This window comes from Lycorma delicatula, chromosome 1 (genome assembly GCF_047948215.1).
Source record: "Lycorma delicatula isolate Av1 chromosome 1, ASM4794821v1, whole genome shotgun sequence".
In the NCBI taxonomy this organism is placed as follows: domain Eukaryota; kingdom Metazoa; phylum Arthropoda; class Insecta; order Hemiptera; family Fulgoridae; genus Lycorma; species Lycorma delicatula.
The window spans coordinates 348,429,153-348,453,286 of NC_134455.1; the positions used below are offsets into that span (position 1 = coordinate 348,429,153).

At 30.8% G+C, this 24,134-nt stretch overlaps 2 protein-coding genes across 7 annotated transcripts in view; one reads left to right on the forward strand and one right to left on the reverse strand.

Moving 5' to 3' along the window:
• Window positions 1-24,134, reverse strand: part of LOC142334444 (uncharacterized) — a 593,558-nt gene that overhangs the window by 545,939 nt on the left and 23,485 nt on the right. The gene's annotated exons all lie outside the window — the stretch shown is intronic.
• LOC142334445 (potassium channel subfamily K member 18) overlaps window positions 1-24,134 on the forward strand; it is a 385,818-nt gene that overhangs the window by 296,502 nt on the left and 65,182 nt on the right. The window contains exon 1 of one of the 2 annotated variants that reach the window (XM_075382448.1): window positions 12,348-13,639. The exons of the other annotated variant lie outside the window; for it this stretch is intronic. Coding sequence (XP_075238563.1) covers window positions 12,388-13,639 — 1,252 coding nt within the window. The 5' untranslated portion in view covers window positions 12,348-12,387. Of the gene's footprint in view, window positions 1-12,347; window positions 13,640-24,134 lie in introns of those variants that run through there. 2 annotated transcript variants of the gene reach the window in all.

Genomic DNA, 24,134 nt, shown 5'->3' on the forward strand with positions numbered 1-24,134 from the left:
TGGTTAATCGAAACCCAACCACCAAAGAACACCGGTATCTACGATCTAGTATTCAAATTCATATAAAAGACTACCTTTTCAAAAACACCAATCTTAGAACTCTCCACTTCGAAAATCAGCTGATTTTGGGGATTAGTTTATTTTAAATAATACTAGGGTCAGGCTATTATAACTCTCCGGGTTGGTCTAGTCGTCATCGAAAATATATTAATTTCGAAGTCAAGAGTTCTAAGGTCCAAATTTTAGTAAAGGTGTGTTACTTTTACACGGATTTGAATACTAGATCATGTATACCGGTGTTCTTTGGTGGTTGGGTTTCAATTAACCACATATCTCAGGAACGGTCGACCTGAGATTGTACAAGACTACACTTAATTTACATTTATACATATCATCCTCTGAAGTAATACCTTACAGTGGTTCCGGAAGCTAAAAGGAAAAAGAAAATGGGTTAATCTATTTCAAATAATACTAATTGAAATTTTTTATAAAAAGCTGAATTTCTACCCCTATTAAAAATGTACATCAACATGTTCTCAACTTTCATTAACGCTATTTAACTGTTAAATTACGTTTGAGTATTTTGTTTATATTTAATGTTTATATCTACTTCAATATGATTTCATTTGTTTGTATCTTAAATACTTTATATGAATTCTAATCACATCTATTTTTTTCATTTATTTATCTATTTTTCTTTATAATTGTTTTTTGTGTTGCTGTTCTAATCAATGTTTTATCATGGTTTTATTTCACCCACCCAGAAAAATGCTAGAGCAAGCATTTTTTTATCAATGGGGGTAGCATATCTATTTATTCTTAACGCAATATATATAACATATCATTCACACCGTCCAGATTAAACAATTTAATTACATATAAGCACTTAAAAGAACTAACAAGGCAGGCAGACAGAAAGTTTAACATAAGACTAATAATCTACACCATTTTTTAATTTATATTTTTTTTAAAGATAAAAATAAACGCTTAAAAAGACCGTTTTAAATAGTCTACTATATAGTTACCTAATCTTCATCTGTTTAAGATTAAGTACCGACATAAAGTAACAAACATTTTCAGTATTAAACGGAAACAGGGAGACGAAACAAATGTAACGTTACAAAAGATAAGAAAAACTTCTGTATTTTTGTTACAAATAAAATACCAACTCACAGGGAAACAGAAAAAAAAAATTCCCCTAAAAGAAGTCATTTTTAAGGCCGGAATGAAATCTAACGAAGCAAAGCTTAATAAATTAATATATATATAAAAATCCTTTATAACAACTAAAGACAGTTGGCATCAAGAAGACCAATTAGTGTTCATCTAAGCAAAAATTCAGTATAAAAAAACTAATTTTTATTCTCTTCTTTTTATAATTCAACGATTTGGAAACTTTTTAAATACTAAACGGTCTGGACTCGCTAATCTCGCCCGACCGTCTAGCTAAGACATTATTCGTTACCCTCATGGTTGTGAAAATAATTCTGATAAATAACAATTAAATTATTCGGGGCTTTATGAAAACCTGAAAAAGAAACTAAATTAATTACAAGACACAATAGCAGTCACTATGGTAACTAAAGTACACAGACATCATAGACCTTTGATGTGGAAAACTTCACAATTTATTTGACAGAAATTGATTAATAAAATTAAATTAAATTCTGTCACCACGGACACAGAAATAAATTTAATTTTTACTTTTTTCGTCATCGGTCAATGTAGGACCACACAGAGTAGTTTACTTCTAGATAAAGAGGCGAACAAATTAATCCGAACACAGTATTTTTAACAAAAAAATGTTTAATTGTCAAACTTATTCAAATTTAATAGTTTATGCACCCTCCTTTGTTTTTAATTGTCATTAATCTTTTTAGGCCTATAAATATATATATATAATATATATACTGGCCGCTCGGCCTGGCTTCGCCGGACTTCCCAGCCAGGCCTCGCTTTGCTCGGCGCTTTGGTTTTCCAGGTTTCCAAAGTTCTTTTTTCAACTGGAAAATTTTTGAAGTTATATCAACTTTACTCCAAGTTAAGAGCTTATTGTTTTTAGAAAAAAATTCATGCAATTTAGATACGTTATCTGATAACAGAATATCCATTTTTTTTGTAATTTACCGACATGGGGGCTGCGACCCCAAACCCCCCTCAAGAAATAACTCCCATATAACAACTGTGAAAACATTTTCGGTAGATAATTCGGAAAAAACGTGATTTTTATTTTTTTAACTGAGGGGGAAACCCCCCTCAACCACCCCCCCCCCCCACCTTCTGATGTTTGCATACAGTCTGGAAAAATAACTTCAAATTTTTTACATGAATCAGTATTAAATAAATACAATACTTTTCTTAGTTAGGGTTCATTTTTACTAAGCTATCCTTTGTAATAAATTTTCAACCTAAATTTTGTAACTGAAAACTTTGCGACTCAATTTAAACGCTTTTATAGTTTTAAATTTAATTTAAATAACTTAATTTGAAAAATTGATGGGTTAGAAACGACGAATTCTAAATTTTTTAATGCTACACGGATACTTTTCATGGAGATTTATAAAAATTACAAAATCATAATATGCGAGTTCGGACGCATATTAATCGCATTTCCCGTTGCTCAGTTGTTTCAGTCGAGCGGGATTGATCCGTCCGTATTCGGTCGCTTTCTAAACGTATTTCCAGTTGCTCAGTCGTTTCAGTCGAACGGGATTGAGCTGTGTGTATTCGTCGCTTTCCAATCTTGACTGTCTTTCGTCTTCAGTCTCTGCCGCACCAACAGTTTTTCATCATACGCGATTTTTTTGTATTTCTACCGATTGAAGAATGTCTTTTAAGCATGGTATGATGTTTTGAAAAAAGGTCACAGAACTTAAAAGATTGCAGTTAAATACTTTACACGTTAAATACAGTTAAATACGTTACTTTAAATTAGTAACACACACACACACATGATAAACAAAAGCAGCTATTTATTTATGTTTTTAAACAGCTGTTAAAAATTGTAGTGAATGAATCGTAAAAATTACATATGCATGTGCGCTAAATCAATTGAAACTTAGGGAACAACTGTACGTTAAAACTTCAGCCCTTTTCAAAATTGATCAATGCTAGCTGTTAGATCAATTGTCATTTTCAAAAAATGTTAGCTAAAAATTAAATTTTTCTTGAAAATCAGTCATTTTGAAAATTTAAAGGCAAAAATGTCAAAATTGTAAAAAATTAACTTTTACACGTATACTTCGATAACGCCAAATCGTTAAGTATCGTCAAAATTGGAACTCGAATCCGCATCGAATTACAAAAACAAACTAAACTCACATGAAATTTAACTTTTAAGGCATGCGAACAAATGAATCCAATGTTGTCAAAATGGAAAAAAATATCTTTAACGCCGATAACTCGCAACCGTTATGTCGGAGGTCCAAAAAAATTAGCCTATGTTCACCGCAGGGCTTCAAAGTGTAGGTGTGCAAAATTTTAGACAAATCTGTCCGGTAGATCTCGAGTTAAGTTGGAACAGACAGACAAACAAACATTGATTTTTATATATATAAGATTCATATATATATATATATATATATATATATACAATATGTTACGGTAAATTTGATTAATCCGGTGATTATGTATAATCAATACAAAATACTGTATTTTAATATATTGTTATATATATTTATAAAATTATCCAACATTGGAGACGATAATACGTATTAACCGGAAATAATCCATAATCACCGGATTTATTAAATTTACCGTAACATATCCACTTGACCGAGAGAACAATCGTCCACCAACACTCGTTTTAATTTCATCATTATATTTCAAATTCAAATAATTGTAATGGAATTTGTGTTGTATTGACAATTCCAACGACACCGAAATTAACATTTAATGCCCATCAGATCCCGTTTTTTTCGCAGAGAAAATCATCATAGACTTTTTAAAAATTATTTAATCAAACTTATATTACGTAAAATAAGAATTAGATGAATAAGATGTAAAAATATCAAATTTTTATTACCACCAGTTGTTTTTATATCTGAATAAATATACTTAGTAAAACCGTTGTATTATGTAGTTTCATAAGAAAACTATCTATTATAATGTGTACCACGATTCGACTTCCGGAGAATTGCGACATATCTTCGGGTTTCACATCCCCCAGACCCAAAACCATCCTCAGTTCAAACGTTAGATATAAATTTATATATATATATATATATATACATATTTCACTTTCATGTGGACACGATAACTGCCATAATTTTCCACCAATCATTTTCTAATATAACGACCCAAAATCTCGGTCGAGTTCATTAATGGCCAAAATCGGACCATGGGGGTGGAAATGGGAGGGGAACTTTTTCGCAAAAACAAAACGTCGTTATAAAGTGAATATCGAACTCGTTTACGTTCCTGCTATTCTTTGGATAAGGGCCAAAAACTTATCTAAGTAAAGTTTTTTGATATCACCAACCATTGTCCCAGGGGTTAAAAAAAATTGGGTTTTGAAGATAACAAAAAATCATAGCCCCCTTAATAGGCACAGCATCGAATCGATTAAAAGTGGTCGTTAGTCCCCTAAAAAATAACTAAAACTTTTGTCTGTAACAATTTTTGATATGACCAACCTTTACGGCAAGGGATGACCAAACTGTTGCTGGAATTGTAAGATGTCGTATGCTAAATATGTGAAACTTTTTTCACATGCAACCATTGTCGTATCGAGTAAATTTGAAGTTTTATTAACTTTAAGGTGAAAATCTTTTTTATCCCCTACTTAGCACCGATAAAATCTACCTCCGCCTTCCGGCGTAATGGAAGAAATTGTTTCCGTTCTATATTTTCATCAAATAAAATAAACGGAAAATGATATGCAAGTGTTATTTATGTATATTTTTCGCAAAAACAAAAAGGTTAATGATTCTAACGATGAAGTTAGATTTTTTTCATCTAATAGATTACATCTGATTGGATAACTTTACCCAAGTATCTAAACTAGCTCGTCTACTTAATTTTTCCGAACTCTATCCGAAACAATTATGGTGCGTTTAATTTTTAATTATTAAATTATTAATTTTTTTTTCTTTAATGAATATATTTAATTCACAACTTCACTCCCCAAACGGGTTTGGCCCTCGGTCTACGGCTTAAAAACTACACTGAAAAAACACGAATGTATCCTACAAATTTGAAAACAATCGGTCGGTTGGTCCTCGCGTGATGCGAGAATATACAAACAAAGATTCCGACAAAGACCATAATTCTATTAAAAAAATAGCAAAAAAATTTATATAACTTTCCCAGTTTTATATTTTTGTAACAGCTAAATTATTACTCTAAATTTGTAATACATTAAAAAACGTTTTTAGTCGTTTGTTGAAAAATTTATTGTACGAAGTAAATCAGGAAAACATTTAATTAAATTTTTTAAGTAAATATTGTGATAAATAAAGTAAATAATATCAGCTGACCTTTAACAGTATACTCGTAAATTATTATTTACGGCTGACACTTAATTTGTAGTAGTGTTCAAATTATTAGTTGTTGCGTCTAATTATTATTAGCGTTATTTATTACTGAGAAGTTATTATTCACGTTTTGTTTTTAACTTCAATATTAGAAGTTTATTATGCGATATAATTCTGAAGGTAATACAAAATAATAAAGTTACTACATATTACCTTGTTTTATTAGTAACGCGATTTTTCTCTTTGCAATTTTTCTTACTTTTACTAAAAAACGAAGTTATTTATCTATAAATAGTTTTCGCCATCATTTTTTTTTCTTTTTTTGTAAAAATGTATCACATATTCACTTTTCTATTCAAAAAGATTTCTGATGTGGACACTACATGACTTCCTTGAACGCCTATTAAATGTGTATTATATACACACATTTTTAAAAGTGCATAAAATTTATTTCATTAATAACTTTTGATATTTTTTCATCGATATTATTGAATTATTATTTATTGTAATTTTTTTTACAATCAATGGTTAATAATGATTAATAAATCAATATATTTAAATTTAAAAAAAAGGAGATGAAGTCGGATTCGAACCGATGTGGCTTCCCTTGTAAGATTAAATATTTCATTAATTAAAATTTTATCTGGCTATAACTCTGGAACCGATGAAAATAAGTACCACTTATGATATATCGTTGAAAAGCTCTCAATGAGGGCTTATTACTGCAGTTAAGAAATACTTTACTGATATATGGATTGGACATAGAGGGCCTGTAAATTGGCTACCTAGATCACCGGACCTTACTCCTTTAGATTATTGTTTATGGGAATGGATTAAATGCAAGGTATGCAAGCAAAACGTGAACAAATATGATGAACTAATCGTTCGCATTCTCAATGCTGCTACTCTCATTAAGGAACGCACAGATATTAGATTAGCAACAGAAAATGTAAGGAAACGAATTGAAAGTGCATCGATGTCAATGGTGAAATTTTCAAACATTTTTTTGTAAATTAATACAATAAGAACCTCGCTGAGCATTTCCATTTTTAAAGAAAATTATAAGTATTTTAATTTTTCAAAGGTCTAATTCACTGTTATAAAAACAGCTATTTTTAGTATTTACAAATTTGTAACCTTTTTTGGTACTTTTCAAAATAAGCTCGCAGCCGATCTGTAGTTAATAAGTTAATGGTGTACTGAAAGGCGACAAAAGGGCTAGAAGAGCGAAGTGGAAATAAAATGAAGGAAAACTATGATAAAGGAAGCCTTCAGTTATAACTGGAAATCACTATGTCCTGAAATTCTGAATTTAAAATAAAGGAGCAGATTAGCCAACTGCTATATATGGAGTGTATATATAGGCGGTGCTGAACTTCCGTGCTGTTCGGAAGTGGAGAGTGGGTGATCAGGAAGGACTGGTTTGAGGCTTTTGAGATATGGATATGGAGAAAGTGAGATGATGGTATAAAGTAAGAAATGAGGAAGTGATGAACAGGATTAAAGAAAAAATAGCATAAAAATAAAGGAAACGGTTAGGATACGTGATTAGAGGAAGTGCAATCTTGACAAATGGATTAGAAGGGTCTGTAGGAGCAGAAAGAAAGTAAGAAGAAAAAAGAAGGATGAATTTTGTAGATGAGGTAAAGATTAGGAATTGCAAGGCGATGATAAAACTGGTTGCGACAACGGGCTAAGGGACTTGCCGCCAGGCAAAACACTTGATGAAGATAGATCATAATAACGCGTAAAAAACATTCGTTTATATAAATTGTAACTTAAATTTTTTTCCCGATCCGACAACAGTGTATATAATCTTACCTTAAAATAATTGTTTTGTAGATTTTTCTTAATATTTTTAAACTGGTTGAACGGTTCAAACCCAGATTAAACAAACGTATTTCTCAGTAAGATCGTAATTGTATTAATTTTTATGGTACCTGATAATAAATTCTTCTGTACAGAATTCTAGTTAAAATGTTTGATGCATAAGCTAATTTTTCTGTATTCTTCACAATTATCTGCTACTCCTTTCTTTGGTATCATGACAACAAGACTCTTTTTGAAGTCTGACGGAATTTCTCCCTTTTCGTAAATATTATACACCAGTTTATATAATCTATCTATCCCTTACTCACCTGCACTGCACAGTAATTCTGCAGGTATCCCGTCTATCCAAGGAGCCCTTCTCCCAATCAAATCTTTAATGCCCTATTAAATTCAGATCTCAGTATTGTACCTCCCTTTTCATTCTCTTCGATCTCCTCTTCTTCCTCTATAACTCCAGTTTGTAACTCATTTCCTTCGTATAACTCAATATCTTCCAATTACCTATCGACCTTTTCTTTCGTATTGCAAAACGATGTAAAATTAAGCTTAAGGATTATATATAATACAAGTATAAAGAAAAGAGGACTCACTATATTAAATGTTATCGATAACATTGAGTGGAAATCAGGGTGCTGCAGTTCCCCAGTGCCTATACGCGAGCTTCCACTGCCTATCAGACAAAAGCAGTAAAAAGGGAAACAGATTTTTTTTTCGAAATCGATTTTTACTCTCCCGTCTAGATAGCGCTATAGCAGAATTGTAGCTCTAGAAGAGAAAATATTATAATCGGTCCAATTTGGGCACACGCGGTTTTCACCGGATCTTGACCTTTTCATACCTAAGAAACCCCAAAAAATTAAAAAGACGGATGTTAATGTTCGTATGTACGAGCGCGGATTTTCAGGGTGTTGACCTCTAAATCACCTTAAATCTCCAGAACTAGTGGACCGATTTTCACTGAACTTGGTAAGATTGGTTCTATATATAGGGCATTGATGTTTAAACTTAAAAGTTCAAGGGAATGTGGCTGTACAGCAAGGTCACCCTCAGTATCTCAAGATTTCGCCTAATTAAAGTCATATTTTTCTTAGGCACATTTGTTAACGATTAAAAAATAACAATATTTGCAAAAAAAAAACGTTTTGTAAAATCGCACTCCCACCACACAAAAAAATTTGTTGTAGTCGTCTACTATGTTTAGACGTCACAGATTAGCTGTAGAATTAAATATATGAATAATATAATGTGTAAAAAGGTAACTCGGTCTGGCCGGCTCTTGAACTCGATCACCCAATACCTAGTACGTTAAGCCTCGCGGCTACATCGATATACCAACCGTACAATCGAAATTTTTTTCTATGTAAGTCGTGAAGTTACATTAGATTAGTTAGTGTCGACCGTCGTCGCTAGTACCGCCACACCCATGCGAATTAAGCACCGTATGCACGCGCTTTAGTTAGAATCATTGAATTAGATACGAATAAAATATTATATTTAAATAGAATGATAAATATTTTTAATTAAGTTGTATGTGAAACTTTAGCCGCGTGATGGGAAATTCCTACAAGTTTATTATCAGCTTTTTTTATATAACACTAGCACCTCATCGCGGCTTTGCCCGCGCTATATATATGGTCACATATGATTAATTATATATATATATTCGGGACAAACAAACAAACATTCTTTTTTTTTATATATATATATAGATTGAGTTTCAAAAGTTATAAATTTTGAATTTTATGTATCGATCAGAATAAAACATCCTCCCTGTATTATAAAATGATAAAAAAATACTGAAAACACGAAAATTGCAATAAATAGATATCTACATGGTATATTGGGAAATGGCTTAAAACGCTCGAATAAAGTCACACTTAATGACTTCTCATCCAAAATTTTTCCTCAACTCTAAAAGTCGAGATATGAGCGATCATTGTTTCTCCCTATATTATAACAGGTAAGAAAAATGCCAGGGGACGTAGTCCCCTAGTATATTTATAACTTAAATTTAAACATGTCTTTACAATTAAAACAATGAAAAATAACTCTTCTGCTCCCTGCTATATTTATAGTATTTATTTCTTTAATCTTAAGTGGTAATTATATTGAAATTAAAAGCAGATTAGAAATTTAAGTGAAGAATAAAAATAATGTTATCTTTTTATTTATTAGATTATTAGTTAAATTTATGCACTTTTAAGTGCATAAATGACGTATCAATTTGTATTACGTATATGCCTAATTAACTGTAGAAACATCTTCTTTTCAAACACAGGTAAATTAATTTAACTAAATTTAAATTTACTAAATATTGACTTAAATGATTGAAACTTATGAACACCAAACAATAATTTGCTAATCCATTTTTTGTACCTTGAAAAGTCGTTGTGACTTTTTAGGGAAACTCCAAGAGTGATTTATAACATCACGCGGGAATGTACATAAATATATTTCAACTTCAGTTTTATAAAAACGTTTTTAATTATTAAATTCATATCATACATTAAACGAAACTAAAGTCATATTTAATAGTATTGTCATTCTAAAATTCTTATTACGTAAAAAATTGGACATTTTATGTAACTAACAAGGAATTAAATAAAATAGATTATGATTAATTACGGTACCTAAGGTACCGTCCCTTCAGAAAGTGATTCCATAATACTTAATTGTAGTTAATATTAAGTGATAAAATCTCATAATTCTATTTAATCAATAGAAAAATTTCAATGCTTATGAATATTAAATAAATGTTGAGTTAATCATTTTATCATATAAATGTTTTTATAAAAACTTTCTACAATAACTTGAAATATGAAAGATAACTTGCTATTTGTGATGAGAGATTGTCACAAACTTTTTGAGCGGACTATAGTCAAAGAGAGGTATACCTCTAAATCAGCTATCTTTGTTGGCACGGATTTCTAACGCAAGTGCACATTCCAGTATTTCTATATTTCAGTGTTCGCACCGTAATGCCAGCTGATAATTTTTATTAATTTTCTATTATTATTCATTAGATAAATTTTTATTACATTTAGTGAAGGAAATAAAAACAGGTAAAAAATTATCTGCTTGCATTACGGTGCAAAAAATACTGTCGGGTTAATTGTCTGCAATGTTTCTCAATATTTTTTTCCAAATAAGGTGTCATTTTGTTCAAAATAAAATGCTTAATAAATTTTCTATTGAGTAAAAATTTGATTAAACAAAAAATTATAAAGATACTGAAGACAAAAAATTTTTCGGGAAGGCTGAGAATTCTTTATTTTAATTATTTCATTATGCTGCTTTCCTCTATCGTGCCGTATTTCGTCTTTCGTCCCGTATTTCCCAGTCCAAAATGTTTTTTTACACCCTCACAATGATGATACAAATCCCTACCTGTTCTCAACCGACTGAATTCTGCGTGTAAATTTATATCTAACCATTGGTCATTAAACAGAGTCTTTTTAGGCCATTTAAAAGTAATTAATTAGCTAAAATACAAAAAAAATTCATGGTGGTTTGAGAGAAATTCCAAGAAAGCAGTTAAAAAACCTTTTAATTTTTCAATAACTTTTTGTTTACTAAACTTTTAAAATAAACTAAAATTTTAACTGTAGTTTTGAATATTCATACTTTAATATAAAAATGCAATTAGGGAATGTAAGTAAGAACAGGACGTGTTAATGGTTGCTTGATATTGGTACAGATGGAATGTGCTGGGCGATGGGGTCGTCACTTCCTGATGCCGGGAAAGTAAATAAAATATTTTAACAGTACTTTAAAAATACATAATTCGGTAATTAAAATGCATTCTCTGAAATTTTTTCAAGTTTTCCCAAAAATTCCTGACTTTTCCTGCCTGCGAAAACCATGTTAGATAAAACTAAGGAAAAATGTAATTTACGTGTAACCCAGCTCCTTTAAAAAGGAACTTTAGTTGTTCCTTTTTAATTAAATAGAAAAAATAGACATCACATAACCGAAGCGCAGAAAAATTGGATAATAGGTAAACTGTTTTTCGAATTAAATTTCGTCGGATTTTGTTTTAGTTTTGACTTCCTTTACTCTTTTCTTTTTTTTGCTGTAAAGCCTATTTTTGCATTTGTTATAATAACCAATGATTCCCAAACTTTTCCGAGTCGAGGCGCCCTTTTTCAGTTAAAAGTTTTCCATTGCGCCCTATCCTACGTAAAAGTATGAGTACTCCTAAGAGATAATAATAAATAAAACTCGTGTATCATCATTATTTTTTTACTTTATTAACGTTAAATGAATAATTATAAATGTCTTGGTTTAATTATCTATGAAGCTTTTACAATATTTCGCGGCGCACAGTTTGAGAATCACTGTTAATAACAGTTGTTGCAATGTTTTTTTTATAAGTAATAAATTAAATATTCACTAATCATTATTGTTATTAACTCTTGTTCATAACTGATAATAGTTTTTCATTGATATGTATTTTATTTGTTTATTTTCTGTAACTTATAGTAATTTTTCTGTTATTTAAATTAGTTTTTTTTTTTTTTTTTTTTGACCTGATGAATAATAATTCACCACAGAAGCTTGTATGTGGGAATATGGTAATGGAATTTTGTAACGTATGGAAAACATCATGCCTTAACGGAATTCAGGCTCGGATAAAAGGCCAAGACGCTATCATTCAATCACGGAAATTTATTTTGAATTAATGTTTGGTTTATTTAATATTTTATTATTATGTAAAAGTTTGGTTATTTTAAAATCCTACTGCTACTCCCACCAACACGTAAGCTTCAAACATATCTAACGATATCTTTAAAAAAAAAAAACGAATAAAGTTATTTGTGTTTTTCTTTTTCATTAATTTTAATGCTTACGATGTTTAAAAAAAGAATCAAATTTACCGCGAAAATTGTACTGCAGATAATTTTGTTGTCTTACCGTATTCAAACGCTATCTTAACGACAAAACACGAAACAACAAGAATCGATAGACAACGCAAGCGCAGTAAACAGATACATCTCAAAATGCGGTATTTATAGCTCGGTTGAACGGGGGGAGAGAAATGATGCAGGAGAGATAAAAATAGAGAGTAGTGTCGCGGGGGAGCATGGGAGACGAGGACGAAGTCCCACGAGCCGCGCTTGCAGCAGGGGGCGTGTCTAGGAGTCGTCGATTCGGAGGACGACGCAGTCCTACGACGGGTCATAGGATACGTAGACCGCAAACACCTGAACCCGGAAAAGATATTAAAAAAGAAGAAAAACAAATCAAACGAAGTCTTTCTTCGCCCGGTGAACTACGTCGTAATATATCGTCTTCTTCAGATGAAGAGGGATTCATCAAAGAAGCAAAAACTCCTCCGGAAGAAAAGGTTACCGAACAGATAGTTCCTCCAAAACCTGTCCTTCGAAAACGTGTTAAAAGTTTACCGAAATCGGTAGAAGACAAAATAAATGAAACGAAACCAAAAGAAGAAGAAGAAGAAGACGATAAAGAAAAAGGAAACGTGAATTCTTCGTCATCGTGGTGGAAATCATGGCAAAATTGGGCTGCACAACCTCGTGGAAAATCATTAGAAAGAGAACCGGGTACAGAACCTCCGCAGGCTGTTCCTCGTAAAAGAAATAGAAGTTTAACCAGACCTTCACAGAAATCAAATAAAAAACGTAACGCTTCGCTTTCTATCGAACGAAATAAATCGTCATCGCAAGAACGAAAATCTTCACCGTCAAATGAAAGTCCAAAATCACAAGAAAAGAAAAAATTGACGTCGAGCGAACGAAGAAAACAATTATCGAAAGAACGAACAAGTTTTGACGATAGTAGCGATGAATTTTGGAAACCGGGGAGTTTAGAATCTGCTTTAATTAGACTAGAAAGAGAGATTAAAGAAATTCCTCAAGAAAATAGACCGATTAAAACGCCAAAAAAATATCAAAAAGCGCACGATGAAACACCACAAGTAACATTAAGACAAGAATGGAACGCTTTTTTGGAAGAACATGCAGATGATTTGAAAAAGATTAAATTACTAAGAAATTATTGCGCGTCCTCATTTATAATATTAATGATCTATTGCGGATTAGGAGGTATAATGTTTCGCTTTATTGAGGGTGCTTTCGAATCGTTTTATAAATGCGGTGTTAAAAGGGTGAAACGTGATTTTGTCGACTCCCTTTGGACGAGCAGTCATAATCTTCGTGAAGAAGAATGGAAGAGTTTAGCTCGACGTAAATTAATGACTTTTGAAGAACAATTACATGAAGCGTTTGAAGCAGGTACAACAAGTTATAGTGGTCAACGATCGTGGAGTTTTTTAAATTCTGTCATATACTGCTTGACTGCTGTGACAACAATCGGTCAGTATTTTTTACTTATTTCTTATTAAAAAAAAAAAAACTGTACATAAATATATAACATTACTGATAATTAAATACTTAAATAACGAAATATTTTAAAGAAGTGATAAAATAATAATAGTTTATAATAGTTTACGGAGTTTTTAAAAACAAAATTTAAGCAACAAGTGTAACGCGTTACATTTATACATGGGATACGTTGAGAAACTGTACCTTCACAAATACAGCAGGGATATTATCTATAAACAAAATATTTTTATATTAATTGATGAATATTATAAACTTTTACATAAAATTAAAATTCTATTTAATTACTTTTTTTATATAAAAGTTCTGTTTTCAAAATTATTTCTTAATTTTTTTTAATTACAAACACATTGTGTTAGTGAACTTTAATATATTGTAAGTATATTACCGAATTAAATTAAGAGTATGTTTATTAAATAGAGTAAATAGTTTTATATAGTGGAACGCCAATTATGTGGATTGATTTTTGCAAGACCGAATCCAGATAATCAGAAATCCCAATAATTAAAAAATTATAAAAGATTTATCAAACGTACTGATTTGAATATAAATTATCTTATTAAATGGTTATCACATAAAAACGAGAATATAAATAAATAAATTTATTTCAAATTAAAAAAATATTTCAGAACTCTATACGAATTGCAAAAAAAAAAATCAATTAAAAATCCTAGTAAAAATAAAGATCGATAAAAATATATTTAATGTTGAAACAAAGCTATTTTTATTTAAATAGTATTTTTATTATTTTTTTTTTTTAATTTCCTAGCGGGGATGTAAAAAGTCTGGATAGTTGAACAATCAGAAAATTGGAGTTCGGATTATATATATGCATACATAACTGCAATCTTTCGGAGAAGAAAATATATATATAAATTTAAATAAAATTATCATAATGAATTTTTATAATTGAAATTATTTTATGTACGATTAAAAAATGAAAGAGAATAAATAAAAAATTTAATGATTAAAAAAACTCACACACACAAATAAAAAAATAAATCTATTTTTAAAAAAACCGTAAAGTAGAATGATTATCAGTATTATTTTTAATAAATAACTTTTGTTTTATTAACAATACATTTAAATATATGTAAATAATATAAATTTAGTAAATCAAATATAAATGAAACCACTCTTTAAAAATCATTAAACTTAATAAGTTATTTAAAATAAAACACGCAACTGCAGATTAATCTTTTATTTTACTTTTTTTTTGGTTATGTAAATGATAATTTTTTAACTTAATAATCATAACATAATTTCACGCTAAATATATTTACATAATCTGACAAGGTCCAGTGATTTTTTTTTTACTAAAAATACCATATCAGTATCTAAACAGAGAGATGTAGGTTATACTAGGAAATCTACTTTAGTAACCGAATATTTATTAATAGATTATACTTACATTAAAATTTTATACTTTTTTTTTACTATTATTTATTTAAAAATATTTAATTATTAATTATTTACGTATATTTTTTTAAAAGAATTAAAAAAATAAATAAACATCATCCTTAAAAAAATTATGAGACGTAGCTATTTTTAAACAGTGTTTCTTGAAGCGACTGCAGTATTACGTAGAGTTACGGATCTAAATGTTCCGAGTTTTAAATAAAACTCATGTTAATTAGCCTCTAACTACAATACTGAAAATTTGTTTTCTTATTACTATTACGTAATTTAACGACTTATCTAGGATTATCATTATTTTTATTATCACATAAAAAGTAATAATATGATGCAAGCAAAATTACCTTTTATTTTTTCGGCTGCGCATACAAAAATTAATCGTGGCCATGAAAAATTATTCAAAAATTAATTTGGGTAAAAGTTTTAATTGTATAATATTCATATGTTCAATTATAAAATATTTTCATATATGTACACATATCTAAACGAAACAAATTAGACTAGGTAACTTGTTATATTTTAACTCAATGTTTTTTTTTCATGTTTGTCATCAAATCTTGCATCCTTAATTTAATATACGTTCTGACACTACCTACTGAAGAAATTTTGCACAGTTACTAAGGTCGGATGACAGTACAATATTCAATCATTACTTTTGAAAACATCCCCGTACGGGGGTAAATTAAGGGTGCGTGTGTAATAATTTTAAATACTTCCTGACATTGCCTATTGATGAAATTTTGCACAATTAATAAGGTCGGGTGACAATACAATATTCCACCATTACTTTTGCAAACAACCTTCCGTACGGGGGTAAATTAATGGTGCAGGAGTAGAAAACTGAAAAACTGTTAAACGGCTAAGCTGGATTTTTGGGGGTCGAAGATGACAAATTCGATAGCGACAAAAAACAGTTTTTCTTAATTTAAAATTAAATGTTTTTAAATAATCAAAAACTTCAGTATTTCGTTACTTTGTACAGTAAATGTTTGATTGAAAATTTGTTTGACACTTTATAAATATATTAGATATTTCAAGACATGATATTATCTTTAGAAATCCAAATTAACCTACTAATTAAACTCATGTAATAAATGATAATAATTTGATTAAAGTATGACTAAAAAATATAAAGCGAGTTTTTTGTAATATTATTTTTATTTAGATTAATTTTTTTCTAAAATGTTAAACTTTTTGTCATATGTGTTTCATGTAAATTCATTCTTTGTAAACTTCATTTGTATTTACTTCTTGAACATTGGATAAATGCAATTTAATTCTCATAAGGTCACTCGAGTATTTATTTTTAAGTCTGTTTCGGTATTTCGTTCTTATGGTATTCATAACAGAATGCGCTGGATGCTAGAAAAGTTTCCATCATATTATACAGAAACGAAAGGTTAGATAATTTAGAGTAAATTTGGACAAAGGTTAACGTATCGCCGCTACAAGTCTTCAATAACCTTAGTTTAATTTTCTCTAGAACTGTAAGTTTCAATTCTGAATATTCGTTCCATATTTACTTCCTTGTACGAAATAAAAGAACTACTGTGATCGCGAAAAATTTCAGTTTTCTAATTTCAACGGAAATGTCTATTATGACCACCCCTGAATCCCTTTTGACTAGTTTTGGCGTGACGTCTGTATCTCGCATAACTCAAAAACGATTAGCCTAGAATATTGAAATTTTGGATTTAGGACTGCTGTAATATGTAGTTGTGCCCTACCCTTTCGATTGCAATCGACTGAACCAAAAGTGTACGAAAAAGCCCAAAATAAAAAAAACGGTTTGGACTTTTTCTTAACTGAGCAATAAGCCCTCATTGAGAGCTTATTCAACGATTAATCGTTGAATAAGTTATAATTATTTTCATTGGTTCAAGAGTTATAGCAAATAAAAAAAATTTAATTGATGAAATATTTGGATGATAGAGAAAGGCACATCGGTTCGAATCAAACTGCATCTCATTTTTTTTTTAACTTTTTTTTAATTAAAATATACTGATTTATTAATAATTAATTATAAACCTCTAATTGTAAAAAGGTTTTACGATGAGTAATAATTCAATAAAAAAAAATTTTTTAAAGTGAAAAAATATCAGAAGTTTTTAATGAAATAAGATTTTATGTTTTTCATTTTAAAAAAAAAAATGTGTAAATGTAATTTAATAGGTGTCCAAGGAAGTCATGTGTTCTCCACATCAGATTTTTTTATTGAAGCAAAACAAACGAAAAATAGACAGAAAATCATATTATTCTTTTCGTATCTAATAAAATTTCTTAATATAGAAAACACAAAAAAAATTACAAGTTTTGTTACTAAATCTTCCGCCTTTATTATTCATTTAACAAACCAATGTAATACACAAATCTTTAAAAAAAAACTTGTTTTTTGACACCGAATTTTTGTTTTACGTCGAATATCTTAACTACCGGAGTTACAGTTCTAGGAGTTACTATAGTTCTAGGAACTATTTTATTATATTTCCCAACTTAAATTACATAAGGAACTACCAACTTTACTGCTTAATTTGGATCCCAAAAATTAGTAGGGATTCTTTTTAGTAGAACTGAAATCCGGGTGAAATATTTCGATAGCCACAACTCGAAAACAAAGTGTTTGTAGACGTATGTTTACATGAACGTTTTTCATTATTTTCATTAGTAGAACGTCCTGAAAGTTTCGCCGTTTCTTCTTGGGACACACACACACACACACACAGAGAGAGAGAGAGAGAGAGAGAGCGCGCGCTTAAGTACTTTAATGATCAAGGTTAATTTTGGTAAACTGTTAATAAATTAATGTCTTTTATTCTGTTTACGTAATAAAGAAAAGACACAGCATTTGCCTCGATGGATCAAGGGAACTGTAATAAAACCCTGTTCACAGCAGAATCATAAATTACACAATTTATTATGAAATAAAAAATTGATGTGATTGAAGACCATACTAATTATTTAACATAAAAACAAATGAAATAATGTTAACGTAATACATGAAGATATTAAGTATAAAAGATAAATTACATTTCAGAAGCTGTCTATGAGAATTATTTGAGCGCATATTCATGTATACATTGTATGTAGTGCAAAAAAAATTAATTATCTTTTCTTTATTTTAAAACTCATAAACAAAGTAATATTGTTTCTATAAAAGAAACCCTAAAACCTTTTCATTGTATTTTAAATAAATCTGTTCGAAATTGTTTCCAAAACGTTCGATAATCTATTAACAATGACAATGGAAGCATAATAACAAACACCCGTTTTCGTAAGCATAATTAACTTACACCAAAAATTTCTGAATGAAGTAATTTGTATAGACATTCATTTTTTTAAAAAAAGAAGCTATTTATAAAATAGAACAGTGAAAATATATTTATTTAATTTTGTCATTCTAATTTTGAGTATCGATACGGGAAGAAAAGAATTCACAAACCACTTCTAAAAAATCCCTTTCGGCACGCCGGAAGTACATTTCACTGGTGTAAAGTAGGTGATAAAAAATATTTCCACCTTAAAGTTAAGAAAAACTTGAAATTAACTCAATACGACAATGGTTGCATATGAAAAACGTTTCACATGTTTAGCATACGACAAGCCCCCATCTTCTTGCAATTCCAACAATGTTTTAATCATCACTTATCGTAAGGGTTGGTCATATCAAAAATTGTTTCAGACAAAAGTTTTAGGTAATATTTAGAGGACTAACGACCACTTTAAACCGATTCGATACTGTGCCTATTAAGGGAGGTATGGTTTTTTTGTCTTCGAAACCCCATTTTTTCCACATCCCCTGGACCAATGGTTGGTGATATCTAAAAATGTACTTACATAAGTTTTAGGCACTTATCCAATGAGTAGTAAGAACTTTAAACGAATTTGATATTTTACTTAATAAGAAAGTTTTAGCGATATATTGTTTTTTTATTATTTTTCGAAAAAGCTTCCCCATTTCCACTCCCATGGTCCGATTTCCGCCGTTAACTAACTCAGACGAGATATTGGGACGAGCGCGCGCACACACACACACGCACACACACACACACACACACACACACACACACACACACACACACACACACACAAACACATACATTTATATTGTCTATGATACTCCCGGTAATCTAAAGATTCCAACGCAGGGTCATACATCTAAATCGGTTCAGTCGTTGAGCTGCTACCGTGAAACATGCATACAAACACCCTAACTACATTACACTCTTTTTTGGGCAGTCAAGTAAAAAACAATTGATATAAAAATTGTAACTAATTATTATTTATAAAAAGTAAAAGAAATATTAAGACAAAAAATATGTTAAAGTGTTTACGTAATAAAATAATGAATCTGGGACGGGCTACAAGTGTATCGGCTCTTGATTCCTATTAAACTAAATGCCCTTGCAGCGGAATTCCGTAAACTGATCGGTGAACTATTTTTATGGGACTAAGAGAGACACCGTAGAGTTAGAGAATTCAGTTAGCACGATACTCGGAGTCTCCCGTCTGTTGACACCAATTTACAGATTAGTCAGGATTCAGTACGCTAGTATACCATACACCGATGTCTAGTCTATTTATAGCCTTAGAGCATGGGTCTTCAACCCGCGGTCGGCATGCCGCATGTATTTTTAATAACGCCCGATTTCAAAAAATGCATTTTTATCTATTAAATACTAGTTTATTTATAAAATAAATAAGAATGGATTAAAATATAAAACATTAAATATCAGTGACTTACTTTATTTAACTTCATTCAATATTTGTCAGATTTAAAAAAAATTAATTGTACTAATAAACAATGCTGAACTGAATTTAATAAAAACAAAACAGTTTAAGAATTTCCTGAAAAAATAGGCTGAGAAAATAGGCATTTCCCAGTTTTCTTCTGAAAACCAGTTACGCAACTTTTTAAGAAAACAGTATAACTATGCCGATATGAGCATGTACTGAGCGATTGGTAGGGGCTGAATATTAGACCGGACAGGTAATTAACCAGTTTGGCGGTATTTTATTTCCCGCCAATTTGGTAGCGGTTTCCCAGTTTGGTGGGAGTGGGGATATGTACGAGTGGTTATCTCTTAAGTAAAAACCGTTAATTGTAAAAAAAAATTTATTCTGAAAACTTTATAAATATTTTTTATTCATCTTAAACTACAAACCTTATACTACTTCAGTATATAATCGCCACATGAATTAGTACATCGGTTTGCTGATCGTATAAGCGTAATTTGTTCTATTATAAGTTATATGTAATATTGTATTTGTTATTTGTATTTGTTATATGTAAGTTGTGGAATTAAATCAGTTTAGTTAGAGGCGACCGCTGCCGCTAGTTCCACCACACGCGCGCGAATTAAATACAGTATGCGCAGTAGTAATAAATCGAAGTAAACGTTCCAAAGTAACTTTTTTATTCTGCATTATCCTCAGAATTAAACGCATAACAAAACTTAAACAGTTAAACTTAATAAACCAGACAACACCATTTTCATATAACTAACTCAACGCAATACTTCAACTAAGGAGACTGATCTTATTATAATTCCATTACCATTATTATTAAATTACCGAACCATTTATAAAAATCGGGTGGTGAGGCTGTCGTGAAATTTTTAATGGCATCTCGCTTTTTTAAAAACGGACAAATATTTCATTCAAATTATAAAAAGCGCATGTACACTACACAACTCAACTTCCAAATCAGCAGATTTAAGATTGTGTTGTTACTCTGACCAAGGGTTTTCTTACGGTTTCCTTTAATTCATCCAATTAAATGATTGGGTAGATCCTTTTCTACGCATGAAGTAGCATACCTACCCATTCCTGATGTGATTTATAGTATTATCAACCGATCATGGTAAACAATTTATTTTATTTTATTCTTTAATTTAGCTAAAATCGGAAGGAGTATTTTGCAGACCTATTGTCTACGAAAACAAGTAATACTTCTTTGTTTACGGGTATTTCTAAATTAGTTACGCAAAAGTAACGTTCAATAATGAAAAAAGTAAATAACTTACAGACTTTTTCGATACATCACTAAATACAGTATAACTTCAAATTTCTTTCTCGCCTAACACCGTTAGCTTCCGACGTTCTCACTAAGTGGCACGCGCGAATGAGTAATTTCATCAGTCATCTTGGAGTCGTATACTGGTGCAGAGCGTGATCAGTGCTCTTTATGGTTTCATGAATCCAAATCGGCTACTATCTTTCGGAGAAAATTCATATCGCAAAGAACCACCTCAAAGACTGTCTGTTATTACATGTACAATCGTTTCATTGAAACAGGTGCGTATCACATACGACGCCAGATCAGGGTAGACTAGGTAATTAGAATCAGATCAGGGTAATTAGAATTGATTATTTCCAGGGTTACAGTATGGAGGATATTGCGTAATCTACTGTTGTTTACTTCCTACAAATTGCAACTGGATACAAGCTTTGAATGAAGGTATAAAAAAAAAAACGAACAGAGTTTTGTGTAAACATGTAAAACAAAATTGAGACTGAAGATTTATCTTAATAAAAATAGGTGTTCAGTGACGAAGCAACCTTCCACACCAGCTGTAAAGTGAATCGACATAATGTTTAGATATGGAATGAGCGGAGTCCACGTCACACAAGTGAATATGTACGGTACTCGCCTAGGGTAATTTCTTTTTCTCTCTCAGCTGTCACAAAATTTATGGTCCTTTTTTTGCCAAGTTAACTGTAACTGGCACAGTTACCTGGACATGCATGAACATTATCTAATGTTATACAATTACAACAGGTTATGGCACCGCATTCATTTTCCAGCAAGATGGCGCGCCAACACATAATCATCATGCAGTTATCGCATATCTCAATAACAAAGTGGTGACTTGGATTGGACGTGGTTGAACAATTTCCTGGCCACCACGATCGCTTGTATTAACTCCAATAGATTTTTGTATATGAGGTTACATTAATGACTGGGTGTTTGTTCCTTCGCCTCCAGGAAATGACGAGCTGCGGCACCGGATAACACAAACAGTTGCCACCACAAATCAAGAACCGCTTCATAGAAATTGGCAGGAAATCGATTACAGGGGACATCTGCCGTGTTACAAAAGGTATACGTTAAATAAAACTTTAAGATATACTGTATCAAGCATTGTATCAAACATTTCCGTGTTATTTAATTTTTTCATAATTAAAGGTTATTTTTGTACAAGTAATTTAGAAATACTCTATTAGGCTGAATAACATAACTGTTCATGACGTCGAGGTTGTAGTTTTAACGAATGAAGCTGATTACGCCCGAATTAAAATGCTCTCATCTATAACGTAATTGACCCGATTTGATACCGTGTTGTAAAACCGAGATACAATTCGTGAACTGAAAGTTTGCACCTCGTAACTGCTGTCTAAGTCATTGTACTGTACTAGTCTGTTGCGTTTGCATTTTATATCCATTTAAATGCATTTATATGCATTTTTATAATCGGATGATGTCATCTGATTAGATAGTACAACAAACCCCGCTCGCCTGTTGCACCAAAGCCGGCCGACATTTCGATTGATTGACTGGGGCAAACCTTCAGCTCACTTACTGTACCGTTCCCAAAATTCGACAGAAATAATATAATATAATTCGTTATAAATTAATAATAATAAGTATTTGCTCAAAGAAAATTTGTACGACTGTAATTACGTACAGTTCTGTACATAAAATAAATAACGAGCAACAAAACGTTTGTAGAAAAAAACTGTCTTCTTATCTAGAAGTGACATAAATAAAAATAAGGAGTCGAAGATCGCTCAAAAATAATTTTCTTCCAATTCAAAAAGTATAAAAATAAAAATTACTAACTCTAGCAACACTGAAATTTCGAAAGATTTTAATTGGCGAGAAATTGGGAAATTGATGAATATTTTACTTGGTATACCAAAACTCAAAAGGTAAATGTCCTTTAAGTAGAATGAATGCAAGTATAAAAGAAATTAGGAAAACCTTTAAAATCGAAGTAAATCTTCCTTGCTTTATTACAGTTTTTATTTTTATATTTTTTACGTAGGAAGAAAATTGTTTTTTAGCGATTTTCTTGCTTTTAATTTTTATTTCTATCAGTTTTAGAAGAAATTACTTTTAAACAAACTTTTTCCTGTTTATTTTTACCATTTTAGAAGAGAAGGGAATGTTTTCAATCAAAACCCTTTGTTACTTTTAATTAATTTTCATAATTTGTTTTACTGATCTTTTTTAACTTAAGTAAATAAATCAGGAATTAAGTAAAAGAAAGAAATATTAAACTTTATTCTTATTTACATTTAACTCACTTGAAAACACTGAATAGCTGCATGCCAAAACCACTTATACAAGAAATCCATCCGGTTGGTCTAGTCGTGAACGCGTCTTCCCAAATCAGCTGATTTAGAAGTCGAGCGTTCCAGCTTTCAAGTCCTAGTAAATTCACTCATTTTTACACGGCTTTGAATACTAGATCGTGGATACTGGTGTTCTTTGGTGGTTGGGTTTCAATTAACTACACATCTCAGGAACGGTCGAACTGAGACAGTACAAGAGTACACTTCAATAACACCCATACATATCATTCTCTGAAGTATTGTCTGAACGGTAATTACCAGAGGCTGAACAGGAAAAAGAGTGAGTTAATACAAGAAAAAATCAAGCCCAGTGTACTCCGCGAGCTCTGATTTGCACTTCAACGGATGAAGTGTACACCGCAAAAATAAAAGTTGCATATTCGCGCTTGTTTGTAAGTATCCGGCATGTCCTAGCACTATTTTTTTATATTCAACCGGATGTTTATATCCCGGAGTGAAGAGGTCTAGTTCCATAACATGCCAGTATACAGTGTTTAAAAAAGAACTCCTAAGTTTAAAATACAGTGAAATTTCCTTATGCGCGCTCCCGTACTCGCGATTTTGTTATCGCGGTGCAATATTTGGCGATGTCTTTTATATATTCGCGAACATTATATTATGTAGTGATATTAAAAAAATGGAAATATTAAAAGATTTAATGGCTCAGATAGTGTATAAACGTAGAGGTAGAAGATAC